General features: G+C 42.1%; 1 protein-coding gene across 1 annotated transcript in view; it reads left to right on the top strand.

Annotated features, from left to right (window-relative positions):
• The window catches only part of fam189a1 (family with sequence similarity 189 member A1), a 104,012-nt gene extending 89,279 nt beyond the window's left edge, over positions 1–14,733 (top strand). The window contains exons 5-13 of the mRNA XM_030045327.1: positions 3,731–3,838; positions 5,962–6,122; positions 9,430–9,565; positions 10,896–10,974; positions 11,070–11,392; positions 11,480–11,849; positions 12,009–12,077; positions 12,729–13,051; positions 14,014–14,733. Of these exons, the coding sequence (XP_029901187.1) occupies positions 3,731–3,838; positions 5,962–6,122; positions 9,430–9,565; positions 10,896–10,974; positions 11,070–11,392; positions 11,480–11,849; positions 12,009–12,077; positions 12,729–13,051; positions 14,014–14,223 (1,779 nt within the window). The 3' untranslated portion in view covers positions 14,224–14,733. The remainder of the gene's footprint in view (positions 1–3,730; positions 3,839–5,961; positions 6,123–9,429; positions 9,566–10,895; positions 10,975–11,069; positions 11,393–11,479; positions 11,850–12,008; positions 12,078–12,728; positions 13,052–14,013) is intronic.
• Positions 14,734–16,574: the final 1,841 nt, after the last annotated feature.

Genomic DNA, 16,574 nt, shown 5'->3' on the forward strand with positions numbered 1-16,574 from the left:
GTATGTATTTTTATTTGGATGTTTTGGATATATATTTTTTTTTCATTAAACTTTGAAGTGAACAAATGAATGAATGGCAACGTGTGAGATTAGTGCCAGTAGAAATTGCACTTGAAGGGCATCCATTTTAATGCGATTATTATTGAATTTAACTTGATTTCAAATTCAGGTTAAGCTTCATGAGACATAAAACAGGGCACATGGGCCTTTTCTTTCCTGAAAAAGGCACATTGGTATTCATCATCATTGTTCTTCACTGCTACCACGTGGTCTGCAGTGGTGAGAGCCTGGTCTCACGTACATCGTTTGGGCTGTAGTGTACCTGAGCTGAGAGCAACTAGGAGGAGGTATGTAGGACAATTAGCAGGCTGCTAGTCTGTCTACGTGAAAGCAACTCACTCTCAGCCCCCACACTGGGGGAGTGTGCTGATAGTGAAGAACTTATGGGCTTCATCTCTGTGGGATTGCCTGGCTGTACTAAAACCCTATAACAGCTTTCTCGTAGAGACTCAGAAGAAACGTGGACTTATTTTGGTTGGGGCATCATTGGCAGCATTCTGCTTTCCTTTGTTAACCTGTCTATGAGGGCAATCAGGGTTTTGATCAACCTGGAGCAGAGGGTGGCTGTTTTCTAGCTTTGGGGAGGGACTAAACATCATTTGTTCTTCTGTCTGTTACACAGCACATCAACATCTGAGAAGCCAGTGATAGAATTTTGACAAAACTTCAGGGAATGATGCATGCCATTCCTCAAATCCAGTCAGGCCTAAGCAGGCCACTACAACATTTATGCAATTGTCTGTACATCATGCACAGTATCTCAGATTCTGCTGAATAGATTTTCATGACACTAAATAGAATTATGATCTCCTTGCTCCATTCTGGCATTTTTAAAACTGCACCAATCGGCGTAAAGGGAGAGCTACACGGCTGGACCATCAGCCGTGTAGCTTTTGCTCATAAAGTAAAAAGAAACGATCACTGCTGGTCTCTCATGAGTCCATACATCTGTCCTGAGGGCCTGGTGTCTGCAGATGTGTGTGTGTGTGTGTGTGTGTGTGTGTGTGTCAGGGGGGTCAGGACTTGGACTGTGCATATGGGAGGAGCCTCATTTCCACAGCCCAGCATTTGCATTGTTTTTTTAAGTGCATTTAGCTACCCTGAGGCAGTGCTTCTCAAGATGGTGGCATCACCAAGCTGCAGCATCTGCTGTCTCCTGTCATGGGAAGTTGGAAAACCTGCCACGAGCTCGGCCACCAGACTGGACTGACCTCCTTGAGCCTGCCAGGGAGGTTTATCAGGGAACCGCTTGGGCCTCTGCCAGGTGCTGTCCCTGTTCTCTGTAGAAACTGGAGGCGGCTGTCCTTTGCCGCTCTGGGCCTGTGGCATTTTGGGCTGCTGCAGAAGGGAAGTAAGGCTCTGTAATGCCATGTGTGTAGTTTGTGTTTGGTCAGGAGCCCCGAGGTAAACAGTGAATACCATGAAATACTGAGTGAGGAGGGCACTACAAGGTGAAGAGTGTGATTCAAGCTGTCTCTCCAGACAAGATGCCTGCAGTGGAGGGTAGTGCATGGGAGCACTGGCTCCAAATCACTTAATGACACAACTTGATCCAAGAGTTGGAGATGGCTGTCCTCCATAGGGATTATCAGAGCTGTGATACATGTGCTTTTTCAATGTCAGTGGGTTACTTGTGTTGTGAACTCTGTTATGAGTCTGTGTGACAAGCTGATTGAGGGATTATGTGTGGCACACTTCATTCTGTTGGTGTCCTTAAGAAAAAAAAGGAGGGAGTAGGTGCCACAAAAAGTGTAGCAGGGCTGAAAAGAGGATGGTGCCTACATGACTTACATAACTTGCTGAAGTTGGTGAGTTTTTGAGGTGATTTAGTTTAGTTTTTGCTACTTTATTGCTACTTTACTGGACAGTGACAGTAGAGAGGGACTGGGAAACAGGGCGCAGAGAGAGGGTATGACATGCAGCGGGCCAGAATCAAACCCAGGCCGCTGCTATAAGGACTAGCTTTATCAGTCTGTGTTATGCACTCTACCAGGTGAGCTACTGGGGCACACCATTTTTAGTTATTTTTATTGTGAGACATTTCAGTGGAACATTAAAAGTCAGTGTCTCTGCCATGTACAAACATTTTCTAATTCCTGTTATTATTTTCTTCCTTCTTGTTCCTTGTCTTGTCACATTGACACACTTTTACCAATAGACCTTTTTCACAGCAGTCATTTTAACATGAAACTGCAGGGTAAACACGGGTGTCACTGTGACATTTATTAAGGTGCCGCTCTATTAAAGTTTAGCAGAGATTTTGCAATGAACTAGGTTGTACAGCACCAGGAGCCCGGCTCTGTCAGGCCTGAATGGAGCTGAAACTTCATTAATGTCATTAGTAACGCCTGTGTTTACCTGCTATTTCATGTCAAAAATGCTGCTGTGGAAAGCATCTATTGTTTAAGTGAATAATGAATGCAGAGTGACAATGGTGCTGTTGTGTTTTGTATGTCATTAAAAATGTGAACAGATGGTGAAACAACACCATATACCATTTTCTGTGATCTATATTTTAAATATATGAGGGAACTGTTCAGAATCCTGCATTAGATTGCTTAGATCTCCACACTGTTAGTGTATTAATGATATATTGTTTGCTCATCTTGAGATGGCCATACAAGTTAAAATCCTCCTCACGACATGCCCTGCATGCCAGATAGTTGCTGCCTCATGAATCAGTTCCTAGACAGTTAGTACTACCCTTCCTGTGATGCTCTTCACTGGCCCAGAAAATTAATACATCTAGCCCCTTTGTAATAGGTCATTCCGTAACAGATATAAACTTTGAATCATTTAAAAATTGGAGCTCGGAAAGATGATTATGTCCACCTTTGTGGGCGAATAACAAAAACAGCAGCATAATTGGAGTGCAGTCTATTTCCCTGATTCTGAGCACTGAGCTAGTATTTCACCAGCATGCGCAATTATTTTTGCTGACAAATTCAATACTGTTTTCGTCCTTGTGGTTAACTGCTTCACCACGGTATGATGCTGTGTAACAATATTTGTGCTTAACCTTGGAGGTTTATGAGGTTGTTCTTCCTTCAGAGTGATAATGGCATACCTGTTCATATACACATTTTTTTTTTTTTTTTTTTTTTGCTTTCATGTGAATAGACATGTTATGCTATCACATTCTTTATCAGTGTGTTGGCAGGTTTACTGAATAATCCTAAAATTGGATTTAGAAATGTTACTGAAATGCCAACACTTCCTATTTGAGCCTCACAGAGATCCGATTTGGTTGTATGATCCTCTCACTAAAGCAGCCACATATGAGAGTCTCCCTCTGCAGTGCTACCCTGCTGTGCTTTTTTTTAACCTGGTTACCTTACTGATGACATCATTGCTGTTTATGTCACCTTCACTCCTTTCTTTGTTTCCTCCTTCTCTTCCTTTCTTTGCTCTCTTTGTTGTAGCCTGAATAAAATAATTGCTTACATCCCTCATCTTTTTTTCTCTGTTCATAATGTCGAAACCTCTTCCATTTCCTTTCTTCTCTTTCTTCTCCTCCTCTCACCACTAGTTTTTATCCATTCTCCCTCTTGTTTCCTTTTTCCTTCCATTTTTTTTCACGCTTTCTTTTGTATCCTTCATTTTGTCTCCTTTCTTTTGTTCATCGCCGAATCCCTCTAACAGTCTCCCCCTCTCCCCCCCTCTCCTTTAGGAGCTACTCTTCAGTGTGTGTGCCCTCAATGTCATCTCCACCATCGTGTGTGCTTTAGCCACTGCCATGTGCTGTATGCAGATGGTCTCAACCGATGTGCTGCAGATGGTGAGTGTGATGGAGGGACGGAGAACAACAATGCTCGACTTTGTTTTTCTTGCACTGACCACCCTGCGGTGGAAACAGCTCTAAAGCGTTTTCTAGTGTTTATTTACAGAGGGAAGATCACGACCATCAGGAAAGGTAAACACACATAGCTTGGTAATGATGTTGCACTCGTTCTCTATTCCCGCATAATGCAGAGTTGTGTTTTCTGGCGTTTTTGGGCCAATCATCCTGATCAATGTAAGTAAATGTCAACCCACACAGTGAAGGTCATTCGCCACACAACATCTCTCGGTATACTTCTGCATGTCAAAGATATGCTGGATTTGAGGCACAGCACAGCATCCCACTAGATTTTTCCTACTTGAGGTATAATGTCCTTAGAACAACCCTCTATTTATTTCGTGTGCAACAATGAATCTGTGTCTAAAAGCTAAATGTTTCCAGCCATGGGGGAAATTAGCATGGCCAAGCTGCCTTTGTTCCTCTCACCAACACTGGTCTCCCCGTATAATCATTCATGTTTCTAAACAGACAGTGACTGGAAAGACACAGTAACACTGCCAACCTGTTACCAAACATGAAATGCAGTTGCAGGAAATAAAGTTTTATTATTGCATACCAGTAGCCCTTACACACATTTTACAAGCTGTGTTATAAGTTTTGTGGACCTTGAAGGGAGAGAGGGAAAGGGAATAATCACAACAGAGCAGATACTTGAGTCTGGGCCTTAAGTCTGGGCCTTGCTCTTGTCCTGGACTTGACTCATTTGGCTGTCGATTTTGACTGAAATTGTAACATCAACAGCAGTCAATGGTAGATATAATCAGACTAAGACAAGACACATCACAGTCGAAGTGCAAACACCTCATGAGTTTCAACTAAGACAAGACACATCACAGTCGAAGTGCAAACACCTCATGAGTTTCAACTAAGACAAGACACATCACAGTCGAAGTGCAAACACCTCATGAGTTTCAACACCTGGTTCAGTTTCCACATCATTCACTAGACAGTAAAGTGTCATGGATGTGAAGAAGACGTGCTCAAACCAGAGAATGCTGCAAATTTGCCATATCTGCAATCATGCTGTGAGGTTTCAGTCAACAGGAGCTGTAATTCTAAAGACACAGACTCAGAAAGTAAAATGATCAGATGATAATAATGAAATCAGTTCATAAGTATGAAAACATAAAAACAACAGCAACAACAAATATATAACCGTATAATTCTGCACATATGCGCCTAATGACTCAGTTCACAACAGCCTTCACAAAAGTTTTGCTCAGCACCTCCTTCGTGATTTAAGTGATACAGAGGACACGAGGGACATGGGTAGATTCTGTGTTTGGTCCAAGACGCTTCTCAGCTTCCTCCCACTTAGCCAGTGACGATGCTGATGCTGTGGTGGAGCGAGGCAAATGAAGACCTGAGTCACTCCTTGGCATCACTGACTGTGGGTGCTCTGTTGCACTGACACATCAGGGAGAGGGTGGACGTCACCGCCCATAACGGCAGATAAATTTCCAAGCATCCTTTTCACAAAAAGTAGCAAGTGTTTTCATTTGTCATTCACATTATAAATCTGATTTATCCATAGATTTTTGAACTCCAGAGAGGGTGATGCCATAGTTATAAATGCATTTGAATCTGGATTAATTAATTATTCTCTCTCTGAAGCTTTTCACTGACCAGTCACTTTCAGTCAGTTTTAGGCTCATTTTATCCTGTTAGCATAAATATCTTCATGCAAAGCACGCAAACACTTATTGACTGAACTAGGAATTATAGTATTTCAAATAAATAAACAACAAAACCATCAAACAAACACATGCACACCAGCAGGAAAACACATTTAATCTGTGGGTGAATGTAGTGGTATCTAAGTACACCTGGCAAAATGTCCTCCACAATGTTGAAGTGAAACCTACGCCCCTGCAGTAAAGTTACACCACCTTGGAGAATCAGGCTGGGTAAAGTGAAAGAGCAACACTCTCTGCTCTCTGAAAAACTGCTGCTGAAGTGCTCATGCTGTTCAGTGACCACCAGTAGAGGACTGATTGTGCTGGGCAGCTGTCAGGTGTGAGTGTGTGCAGGGCACCTGATAATAGTTTTATGTGTTTCAGTTCATGCCTCACAGAGCACGAGCCCTGAATGCTGACTGTATGACGCCGCACGGCACCATCCTGCACCAGACGCTGGACTTTGACGAGTTTATCCCGCCCATTCCACCGCCACCCTACTACCCCCCAGAGTACACCTGCACCCCCTCAATGGACGGACAGAGGTAAGGAGATAAATAATAACCGACAGCACCCTGTTTTGCCATGGATCAGAAAACAATACAGAAAATCTCAATCCTAACATCTTGTTTAAATCTTGTTTTTCCTTAAACAAATGAAAAGAAAATCTGACAGTGTGGGATGAGATAATCCCACGTGTTTCTAATGTTAATCATCTTGTTCCACAGATTTTCTTGAATCAAGTGTCATTTTTTGATATCAGTAGGCTGATTTATTCTGCCTTGTTTCGACACATTTGAGCAAGTGAAACTGCATTGGAAACAAGTGGAATTATGTAACCCCACTGCTAGATTTTTTTTAGTTGTTTTAAGAAAGATCTTAACACTGAACATGAGACTAAATGACTTGTTAAGAGATTTTTTGCAGTGAAGGCCTTTGATACTATAGAGCTGCTGTTATCAAACAGGGCTCCAGATCTGCCTCATGTATGTGGAAAACTCCACTGAATATACAAGAAGATCCTCAAAAACCTTGACCATCCTAGGATTACAATTGGACAATTTGAGGAATACACAGAAGCACTGATCAGCAAGCTTAGTTAAAATGTTTAAACTATTTTTGCTCTGATTGGTGCAAGTGATCAGTTGAGCCTATACTGCCCAGTGCCTCCTCTTTGAGCTGCATGCATCTGTGTGAGAGAGAGGGACAACAGAGGACAAATAGTCAGAATTGTGTATCAACAAATTTTAACAAATGTTGATACACATTTGTTAAAATTTCCAGCTTTACCCTCACATACCCAGACTGTATGTTTTAGATACTTGAGGATTCATTTTCTTGTAGCCTGTAACTCTCGCTGCTTGCATGTCCCATACTGTTTTAGAAGATCAGTTTCAACCAACTGTGGTGTCATATTTCTATATTCCACCATTTGAAATGCCCCCAGTATTTTTTTTTTCCTTTTTACCTGATTTTGCAGATAAATGATAAAACACCAAGGCTATGAAACGCCAAGCAAATCAAAATGTTTGAAAAGGCACAAAGTTGTGCAACCTCTGTTCTACTGCCAATATTTTGATTGTGGGTTGAGTGAATTGAGCGACCTTGGCTGAACCTCGGAGTGTTTTCTCTGCCGCCACACTCCTTTGACTCATGGCTGTCTCTACAGAAGTGTAATGAATAAAACTGGACTTCTTATTCAAATCAGCCATTTTGAATTGTTATTTGCTTGGTTCACTTAAGATGGCAGGCATATAATTTACGATAACATTGTCATGGAAATAGATGCGGCTTATTTCCATGACAACATTATCAAAACCATTTTTGGCATACTGAAGGAGTTTACCATGATGCACCAGGGAAAGGCTCTTTCCCCTCTAATCCTCTGGCTTTCTCAGAGCCTCCCAACCCTTCATTCCTGGACTAACCTTGGCTGTCCGCAAAGCTCTTTAGTCGTGGGGCAATACCCTGGAATCTGACACAAGACAAATTGAAAAGGGACACGCCGACTGAAGAAGCAAACACATCTGAATTTGTTTCTAGGGACTTGACAGCACAAATGACTAACTGCAGAATCTCTTTTGTCACTTGTCACTCCGTGTTCAATCCACCCACCAGGGACATTTTTTTTGCTTTCCCTTACCCGGCATTTTAATATTCATCAATTCTACAGAGACTCTGTAGCTGATGAAGCAGCTGCAGCACATTACTGAAAATGTTTACTGAAGGTATTACATTTATACATTACCCTGTCACCTTAGAGTGTGAGATAACAGAAAGCAAATCAAGTGCGTTTTACAACTGGCTTTACACTAGAGAACAGCGGAGATGAGAAACAGGACACATGCAGCAATAACTGCAGTGCTGGGGGAGGGACAGAGCACGGGATCAATAGGATGGGTACTAGAGGACAGTTTGGAAGCCCAAGGCCCCCCAGGAGGACATGCAGCAATAAACAAGAAACAGGACATTTAGTTTGTGGATGAGCTTTTTAAAAGAAAGAGTTTATAAATAGGGCTAGGATGCAGATATGACCCTAGGTTAGAGTAAGGGCAGAAGTTAATGTCTTGTTTTTTTAAAGATTAGTCTATATTTTTGGTATTTTGTTTTATTTCGATAGTGATGGTAGCGAGAGACAGGAAAGGCGGGGGAGAGAGAGGGGATGACATGCAGCAAAGGGCTCGGGCTGGAATCGAGCCTGGGCCGCTGCGGTAAGGACTCAGCCTTGATTCATGATTCACGCTCTAACATGTGAGCCTCTGAGGTGCCCCCACAGAAGTTAATGTCTGATGATTAATCTAGTTGCGCAGAAAATTACTGAACAAGTTGATTTTTGACACAATTTATTGGCTGATTAATCTCTCAGACTTCGGTGAGAGATTTGTATTTGAACTTTTGCTTGTAAGAAAATGCATTGCTCAGATATATTACTTCTTGTTATTGGCTACTTGTCATTGATGGGACTTTGTCAGATTCAATACGGCTTTATAATTTGTATTTGGTAGAGTGCAGTCAATCACTGGACATTTGCTGTGAGATAGAAAATGGGCTTTTGCTGAAAGCAGAACTGCCATCCCAGGAAAAATTAAAATTCATCACATTATGCAGAAATTGCAAGTGTCTGTGATTAGCGGCAATATCTAACTGCGACCAACACAGGCTCTGCTGTTATTCATGGCCAGCTCAGATATTTCCCCCTGTTAAGCAGCTGTGACAACCATGATTCTCAGTTGCTGTTAAAGATCTGTTGACCGCTCCCCCATCCATCCTTTCATGAAGAGCATCTCTTGCATTTTCTGTCATGTGAGAGACAGCGTCGCTGATATAGCCATTTGGCCGGACGCCACATCTGTTTGTCAATTATCCCATAAATATAAACAAGCCTGAAGAAGCATTTATAGAGTGTCCCTGCTAGGGGCCAGGGATGTGTCATGACATCATCATGCCTTGGATGATTGGTGGAGATGCGCAGGGTATATTTCATGCTCTGCCACTTTAGAGGAGAATGGGATTGTAATTAAAAGATACGACTGCTCGCATGACTGCTCACTCTTAATTAGCTGCATATGAAACTGTGGTACTGCACATAGAATATTGCAGTATATGTAGTAACACTGGGGATGCTGTGGGACAAGGGAATATTTTTGGTCTTTTAAAGTCTTTTTGCATAGGGAATAGATTTTGAATTCAATGGATGACGATTCATGTTTGCCTTGCCAGCCGCTAAAACACAGGACTCTGCATCATTGGCTTTTTGCCCTCTATGCTTTCTTTGTTCTAGTTGTTGTAGATGTGATTTGTATTGTTTCTGTTTTTAACTTGAATGAACCTCTGCTGTTTTGTCTCTGAAAGAGGTCTGCACCTGGACTTCCCCCATTCTCCATTCAGTGCCATCTATGGAGTGCCCATTAACAGCCCAGGGACTCTGTACCCAACTGACCTGCCCCCTCCTTATGAGTCTGTGGTGGGGCAGACCCCTGCCAGCCAGGTGAGTAATGAAACAGCACTGTCTATTACTGGACAGGCAACCAAGCAAAACGGCACATTAATTCTTTTGTTTCAAGGTGAAGAATGTGGAGCTATGAAGGTCACATTTGCCTTGAAACAGCCTAGAAACATTTTACATGCATGTAATGTAACTTCATGGCTTCCTAACAGGTTGCCAATGCAGCACTCCCTGTTTGGCTCCCCCTTTCTTAATCAGTGCTCTCATGCTGCAAATTGTTTTCATGTTTCTCATTTTCATTTGGACAAACATGAAAATATTGTGTTCATGCTGTTTTTCAGCTAGTTTGAATGCTTTGAGAAGATAATTTGCCAGTCACTCTGTGAAAAATTCTACCAGTTCTAATTTAATCTGAGAGTCATTTGTTCAGAGAGGCCTCCTTTGACTGTCATGTTGAACTGATCAGAGCTTCTCTCTGGCTGAAAGAGAGGCTCAGATTATTACTCAATCTCATTGCTTGCAGCTAGAAATAGTTTGGTTCTGGTCTGGCTCAAGCAAATCCTTGATCTTTAATTGTGTTTTTTACATCACATGACACTTTAGATTTTTTTCCTCTCCATATTTCCATGAAACACGATTATTTCATAGTTCCCTTGACACCGACTTTGAACAGCATTGTCTAATAAGGAGCTATGATGGAGGTAAAATCAATAGAAGGTTTTCTCATGTGCGGTGAATTTGAAGTGTAGGTGGTTCTTGTTGTGGATGGCTGATGGAGGCAGGCAGTACAGAGGGAGTCACTGATTGATTGACTGAAGGAACAGCTAGAGGGTAGCTGCAGCTCAGAGACACAGCTGATGATCTCAGGCTACAGGCATCGCGCAGCATGTATTTGAAAAAGAGAGTATTAAGAATGCAATCATACACTGCAAGGCATGCTATTGCATCTAATAAATAGCTTCTGATTCACCTTTAGGTGGTAGTTTTCCTGCAGTTTACCTGCAACTTACTGCTTGCTTGAGTGTTGTGGTCTCATGGAGACCCCTACAGATCAAATTGTGGCATTGAGGATTAGGCACTGGACTGCTATGAATTGTTATTGCAAGAGCACACTCCTGTAGCAGTGAATATGATGGAACTGTCCATAATTGAGCTGATAGATTGGTTTATTGTTATGTCCAAGAGAAAGAGTTTTATACAAGAGTACATACAGGTATGTACTCAGCTACATGACTAATGCCAGATATGATCCATAACAGAATGATCAACACGTAAACCTTTCTGTTGTGTTCCTTACAGCCTCTTTCTTCCTCACTCTGTGCTGCTTCATGTCCCACTGTTGGTATGTCCAGTAAAACCTTTCCTTTTACAGGTAACTACCAGCATAGAGCAGCAGGCCACTGAGTCCAGCCTGTGTGAGAGGAATACCACCGCAGGACTCAGCACTCAGGGTAAAGTCAGCTTCCATTACGCCCAGTGAACAATGTAAATGGTTGTTTCAACTGTTCTGCTGCTTTTGCTGATGTAATTGTGTCTCTGTTTGCAGCCTCAGTGGACAGCGCCTCCCTCATGGTGTCAGAGGTGGCTGATCTGCAGGATCACAGCTGCTCTTCGGAGGACTTGTGCTCCCTGGAGGTGCAGGGCTCGGACTCCTCTCCCTATGGCACGCTCCACACTGCGCCGACCGATGGTAGCTGCACCAGCCTGGAGCTTTGTACACGCGGCTCCTCGCGCTGCCACCGTGGCCTGCCTAGTGCTGCTACGCGTCCCAGCGACACGGGGTACAGCGAGTCCTCACACACCCAGGAGTCTCTTGCACGCTCTCCAGACTGGTCCTCGGAAAACGTGAGCAACCTGGATCATGAGGATGCAACGGACATCACACAGACATCTGAGGAGCTCAGAGCTGCTATACATATGTGTGATGAGCTTGCATCAGCCAAACATGTCCCAGAGGAGCCGCCCAAAGCAACAGCATACTCCCTCATTAAATCAAGAGTGGTGAGCCGGAAGCTCACACTCCCTGTCACTATCCCCCCACCACCTCAACCTTGCTCCCCAACCTCTGTAGCCTCCTCTGGAGGAACTTCAGCCCTTAGCCCTTTGGCCCCTTCTCTCTCCCCATCCCCTCCTGCCAGGCCACGTGGCCCCAGGCTGTGTTTCAGCGTTTGGTCACCCTCCTCACAACCCCCCTCTACCTCAGCCCGAAGTGGCTACTCGCCCTCAGAGAGGCCTCGAGGGCTCCGTGCAGCCAGGAGATACCGCAAGCTGGCACGCATTGTCCGCTCCACCAGTGACCCTATATCCTGCTCCTCCACATCAGGAAGTAAGTCCTGCAAGTTTGTTGTAGTGAAAATATTTTTATAGTACAGCTTGCATATGCCATCTAAATGTTGCCAACATGATTGATCTTAAAATGTTCCCATGAACAAATTACCATTTGCCAGCTATTGGTCCACACTAAGGTTTTTGTCTCCCTCTGTAGGTGAAAGTTGTGGTTGCGCCTCTGCAAGTAATCCTGCTGAAGATTCAGCTCATATGTCACCAGAGCAAGGTAGTGTTGTGCAAATTGTGCTTTCACATTATGGTGGGATAATCAGACATTCAGAGATATCAAGACGGCTGCTAAAAAGCACTGAATTCATGTTCAATTTTGTCATTAAAATCTAGCTCAGAGGGCAAAGTAGAAGTAAACTTGGACACCCCATAGTTTAACAAACAAAAGTTGCCATCTTAATTTAAAGAAATGGTGATTATGATGGTTTGTCTGGCTAACCAGTACAAATGTGTAGTAACATGCGTGTGAATATGAGTGTTTTTTTCTGTTGACAGACCCAAAATTGGATTAAAAGTTGCCAATATGTCATAACCCAGAAACACAGGCGGAAAATTTTTCTCAGACTTTCCAACTGCATTTTCTGACCTGAATGGTGTTCGTGTGAAATATCCAGTTTAAAATTCATTTTTCCCAGTGTAACCCATAGAATACTGAATGCAGAGGAATATGGCAAATGCAGGTTACTCTGCAGTTTTAAACTCAGTTACAAGACGGCTGATGTTGAAAGTATATTTTCTCAGTTTGTCTTACTCAGTATATTTTTGAGTAGCTATTTTTATCTTTATAAGGATTGCTGTGTGCTATTAGGTGTTTTAATCTAACAGATTGTTTATTATTATTATTTTTTTTTTTTTTGCGCATGTCCAGATCTAACCGATATGTTAACAGAAGCAAGCGGAGCTAAACCCAGTAATGCGGGTGTCCGGAAGCAGCAAAAGGAGGGAAGAAAAGTCGACATCCACCTCAAGTCCCGTGCCCTGCATACACACTCCTCCAATGAACGCCCGCACTCCCTCGCTGACCTGAAGACTTACAAAGATACCAAAATACTGGTGGCCAAGTTCCTGGAGCATTCAAGCTGCAGTCTACCTCCTGAAGTCCAGCAGGTTGTCAACAACATTAAATGTGTCATCAAGTCAGATGAAAGACATATGGAGGAGGCCATTTTCAGTGCCAATGTCATAGATCAGGTAATGGAGTTAGGCAGTGTTTAAAGGCCAGTTTTGATTGCTAATTGCAGGCAATTCGTGTGTATATCTTGTTTTAATACCTGATTAAGTAAGCATCAATAAAAAAATGATGAATATAAATTCAAATTGAGTGATTCCAACAGCTGATATTCTGAAATAGTTTTTGTCAAAGAGAAAAGGAGATCTTACACAGCTGGCTTAATTAGTGCTGTGAACCGTTCCCTTCAGTCCAAATAAAGCCATTCTGCTGCTGGGCACTGGTCAGGGTCTTAGAATAGAGGTCAAGCACGCTAATATTTGGATTTCTGCTGATAATTTGCAGAATATTCACATCAATTAACCTTTAATTAACCTTTAATTTCATTATACAACCTGTTGTATAATGACCAATAAACTTCCTTGTATCCTTGTATCACAGCTAGTTCCAGTCATGAAAAATGTAAGATTGCGGCCTAGCACTGATTTCTTGTGTGAGAATGGCGTGAAAAACTACACTAGCTGTTGAAAACATTATGGGGTTTACTATAATCATCTATTTATATGAAGTGATTGCCAGTAAATTTCTCTATTCTTTGCAATCATATAATTTTACAAATACCACTACTTACTGGTATGGTGAAGTGCAACTAATTTGATGGCATGGAATTTCCATGTCAGTGGTGCTCACTTTTGGGAGTGAATTGTACTGATTTCTCTCTGTTTCTCATGCAGCCTAATTCAGTTCAATTTGATTACATTCAATCAATAATAGTTTGTTTGCATGAATATTAATAATTGTAAATGTTGCATAGACTGTAGACAGTGTAGACCACAACCCTAATTAGGATAAGCAGTTTTCGAAAATGAACAAATGAAAGAATGAATAAATGCATGAATGTTATACAAACAACACAACCAAACAAAAGTGTGGTAAAACTTTTCTCTCTGTGTTTCGTTCTTTCCTGCTGCCATCTGCTGCAAAGGTGATGACCCAGTCACAGCGCATCATAGGCAGTCCCAGGAAGCGTGGCCATGAGGATCTTCACCTCCAGAGCTGTGGTGCTTTGAGTTCCTCGCCGTCCCTTTCCCTGCATCATCGCAAGCACCCGCCACAAACAACCAGCACCTCCACCAACCCCCTGGAATCCCCCTCCTCTGAACACAGCCTTGTGTGCAGAGAGACCATTCTCTGACCACTCTGCCATCAAGGACCCAAGGGAAACCTCTGAGGGCATTCCAGGGTGCTGTTCTTGCAGCCATGTTGTCCCATGCAGCCAGTTTCTGTACACCGATTAATAGCTATTCCGGCGTGGTGACACTATTCATCTGCACAATGTGACTGCAGTCAAGGCAGTCTGAAGTGGTTTCCTATCTCATAGTGCCCTGTGAGCCCGTGCCAAGACATCAGCAGAAATGGTAGCAAACTCAAGACTGACCCTGCCAGTGTCTGTAGTGGCTTCTTTCTCATCAGAAAAACAACAGAATGTTTTCCCTCAGGGGATCTTTTCTACTTACTTTCATCTCCTTAAAAAAAAAAAAACACACAGCTGGTAACGAAGTTAGGACCTGGTGACTGGAAGACAAAGGAGATTGTGTTATCAGTACTCTGCTTCTCATTGTAAAGGAAAAGAAAAATGTTTGTATTCAACTGTGAACTGGACTGACCAATTGACTGGGCACTACTAGCCATCTTTTGCAGATTTTGTGGAATTGTTACTGATAAGTTGGTGAATATTTTGTGGTGCCGCTGGTTCAAAAACTTCACAGATGTGGATTATTTAAATTACCTCAGTGTGTTACCATTCTTATCAGTGTTACAATAAAGTATGCGTTTGTATCTTGTGGTTTGCTTCTTTGCTTCTTTTTTCGGTGAACTGTCTAGAACGTCTGCATGGGTTGTATTGAACGCGCAGTCAGTTCAACACTACGATGACTGGCAGAAAGACAAAAACAGCTGGATTCAGCTCTACTGTCCACAAACTGGACAGTGTTCACATCAAGGGAATGTAAAAAAACAAAACAAAACAAAACAAAAAAAACTATCTTTGGTTCTACAAACCTAGTTTGAAATATATGAAGTAAAACGTGATTACGGCACTCTATATCTCTGTATATCCCACTCATAATAATAATGATAATCTTTACTATACATCATTATAATGTATAACACAAACTAAAGGACAACAAGTTGGATGTAACATAGAAAACAGTTAACGAGAATAAAAATTGTAAAAAGAGTTCCCATAATATTTACGCTGAGCAGGATCTGAGATGTGCAACAGGAGCCACACTTGGCGGATCAAATCAAGTGCAACCTGACAGGCAGCAACTGCACTGACTCTCTGTCATTAGCAAAGTTCCATACATACTCTTATAATGATTACCTAGGAACTTATCACTGTGATACTCCATTTTCACCAGCAACTGGGGAAAAACCATACAAAAACACATACAATATAGAGAGTATTCAATCTGTATTAGTATTTCTGGATTATGTCATTTGGTTTATTCAAACAGATAGCACTGATAGCCTACTTTAAACCTCTACTTTATTCCACCAGTTTTACAGGAGTTGATACACAACCAGCTGGTGCAGTGTTTGGTGAGAATGAAGAAACTCAATGGGAATACTCTCCTTCTGTTTCTGTAGGTTACAATGAAGATCATAACCCTCACAGCAGATGACTGCTCATCAATGGACAGGCCTTGATCTTGTGGTATTTTATCTCCTATGGTGTCATTATATTTCATCAGTCTCGTATAGTTTTGCTCTGATATTTGTAAAGTAGGTTCTCCTTGTCGTATTTGTTATATAGTTTATATAGTCTATACAGCTTTTTCGTAAAGTAAAATCGTAAAATCGTAAAATTTCGTTCGGAAATACAGTATGTTCATAATAAAAATTACGGTTGAGGGACGTTTCATGAGTATCATACTGACGCCACTGATTTTGGGGAAAAAACAATACAAAGCACAATATGGTCACTTTGAATAATTTATCGATTACACCAGATGCTATACGCCAAGAATATGAATATCTAATGAATTTTTGAATCATTTGTTTGTTTCATCAGCGAGATATTTTATAGTCGGGCGTTGTTCCCCCTTTTTTTTTTTTTTTTAATATGTAGTCCCATCATAATTGCTACTACGGCCCATACGTTTATTCCAACTGCCAGTTCAGGGATCACTACAATTGTGTGCGATATTCCGGTTGTCATGCTTTTCATTACTTACACACACACACACACACACACACACACACACACACACACACACACACACACACACACACACACACACACACACACACACACACACACACACACGAGCACAGGAGCTTTGGGTGTTCCATCAAATAAATAATTATTAGCATTATTAGTGGTGGTAGTACTACTACTACTACTACTATTGTTATTATTGTGGTTATTGTTGTTGTTGTTAAAAATACTGACAATCACTGCCACGCTGGCTTTCTGCTGCGCAAAGCTGGAGGGGGCTTTTATTTTCCAGAGCAGCGGCACAGACCGGATGTTACGTGGCC

This window comes from Myripristis murdjan, chromosome 3, assembly GCF_902150065.1.
Source record: "Myripristis murdjan chromosome 3, fMyrMur1.1, whole genome shotgun sequence".
Taxonomy (NCBI): Eukaryota; Metazoa; Chordata; class Actinopteri; order Holocentriformes; family Holocentridae; genus Myripristis; species Myripristis murdjan.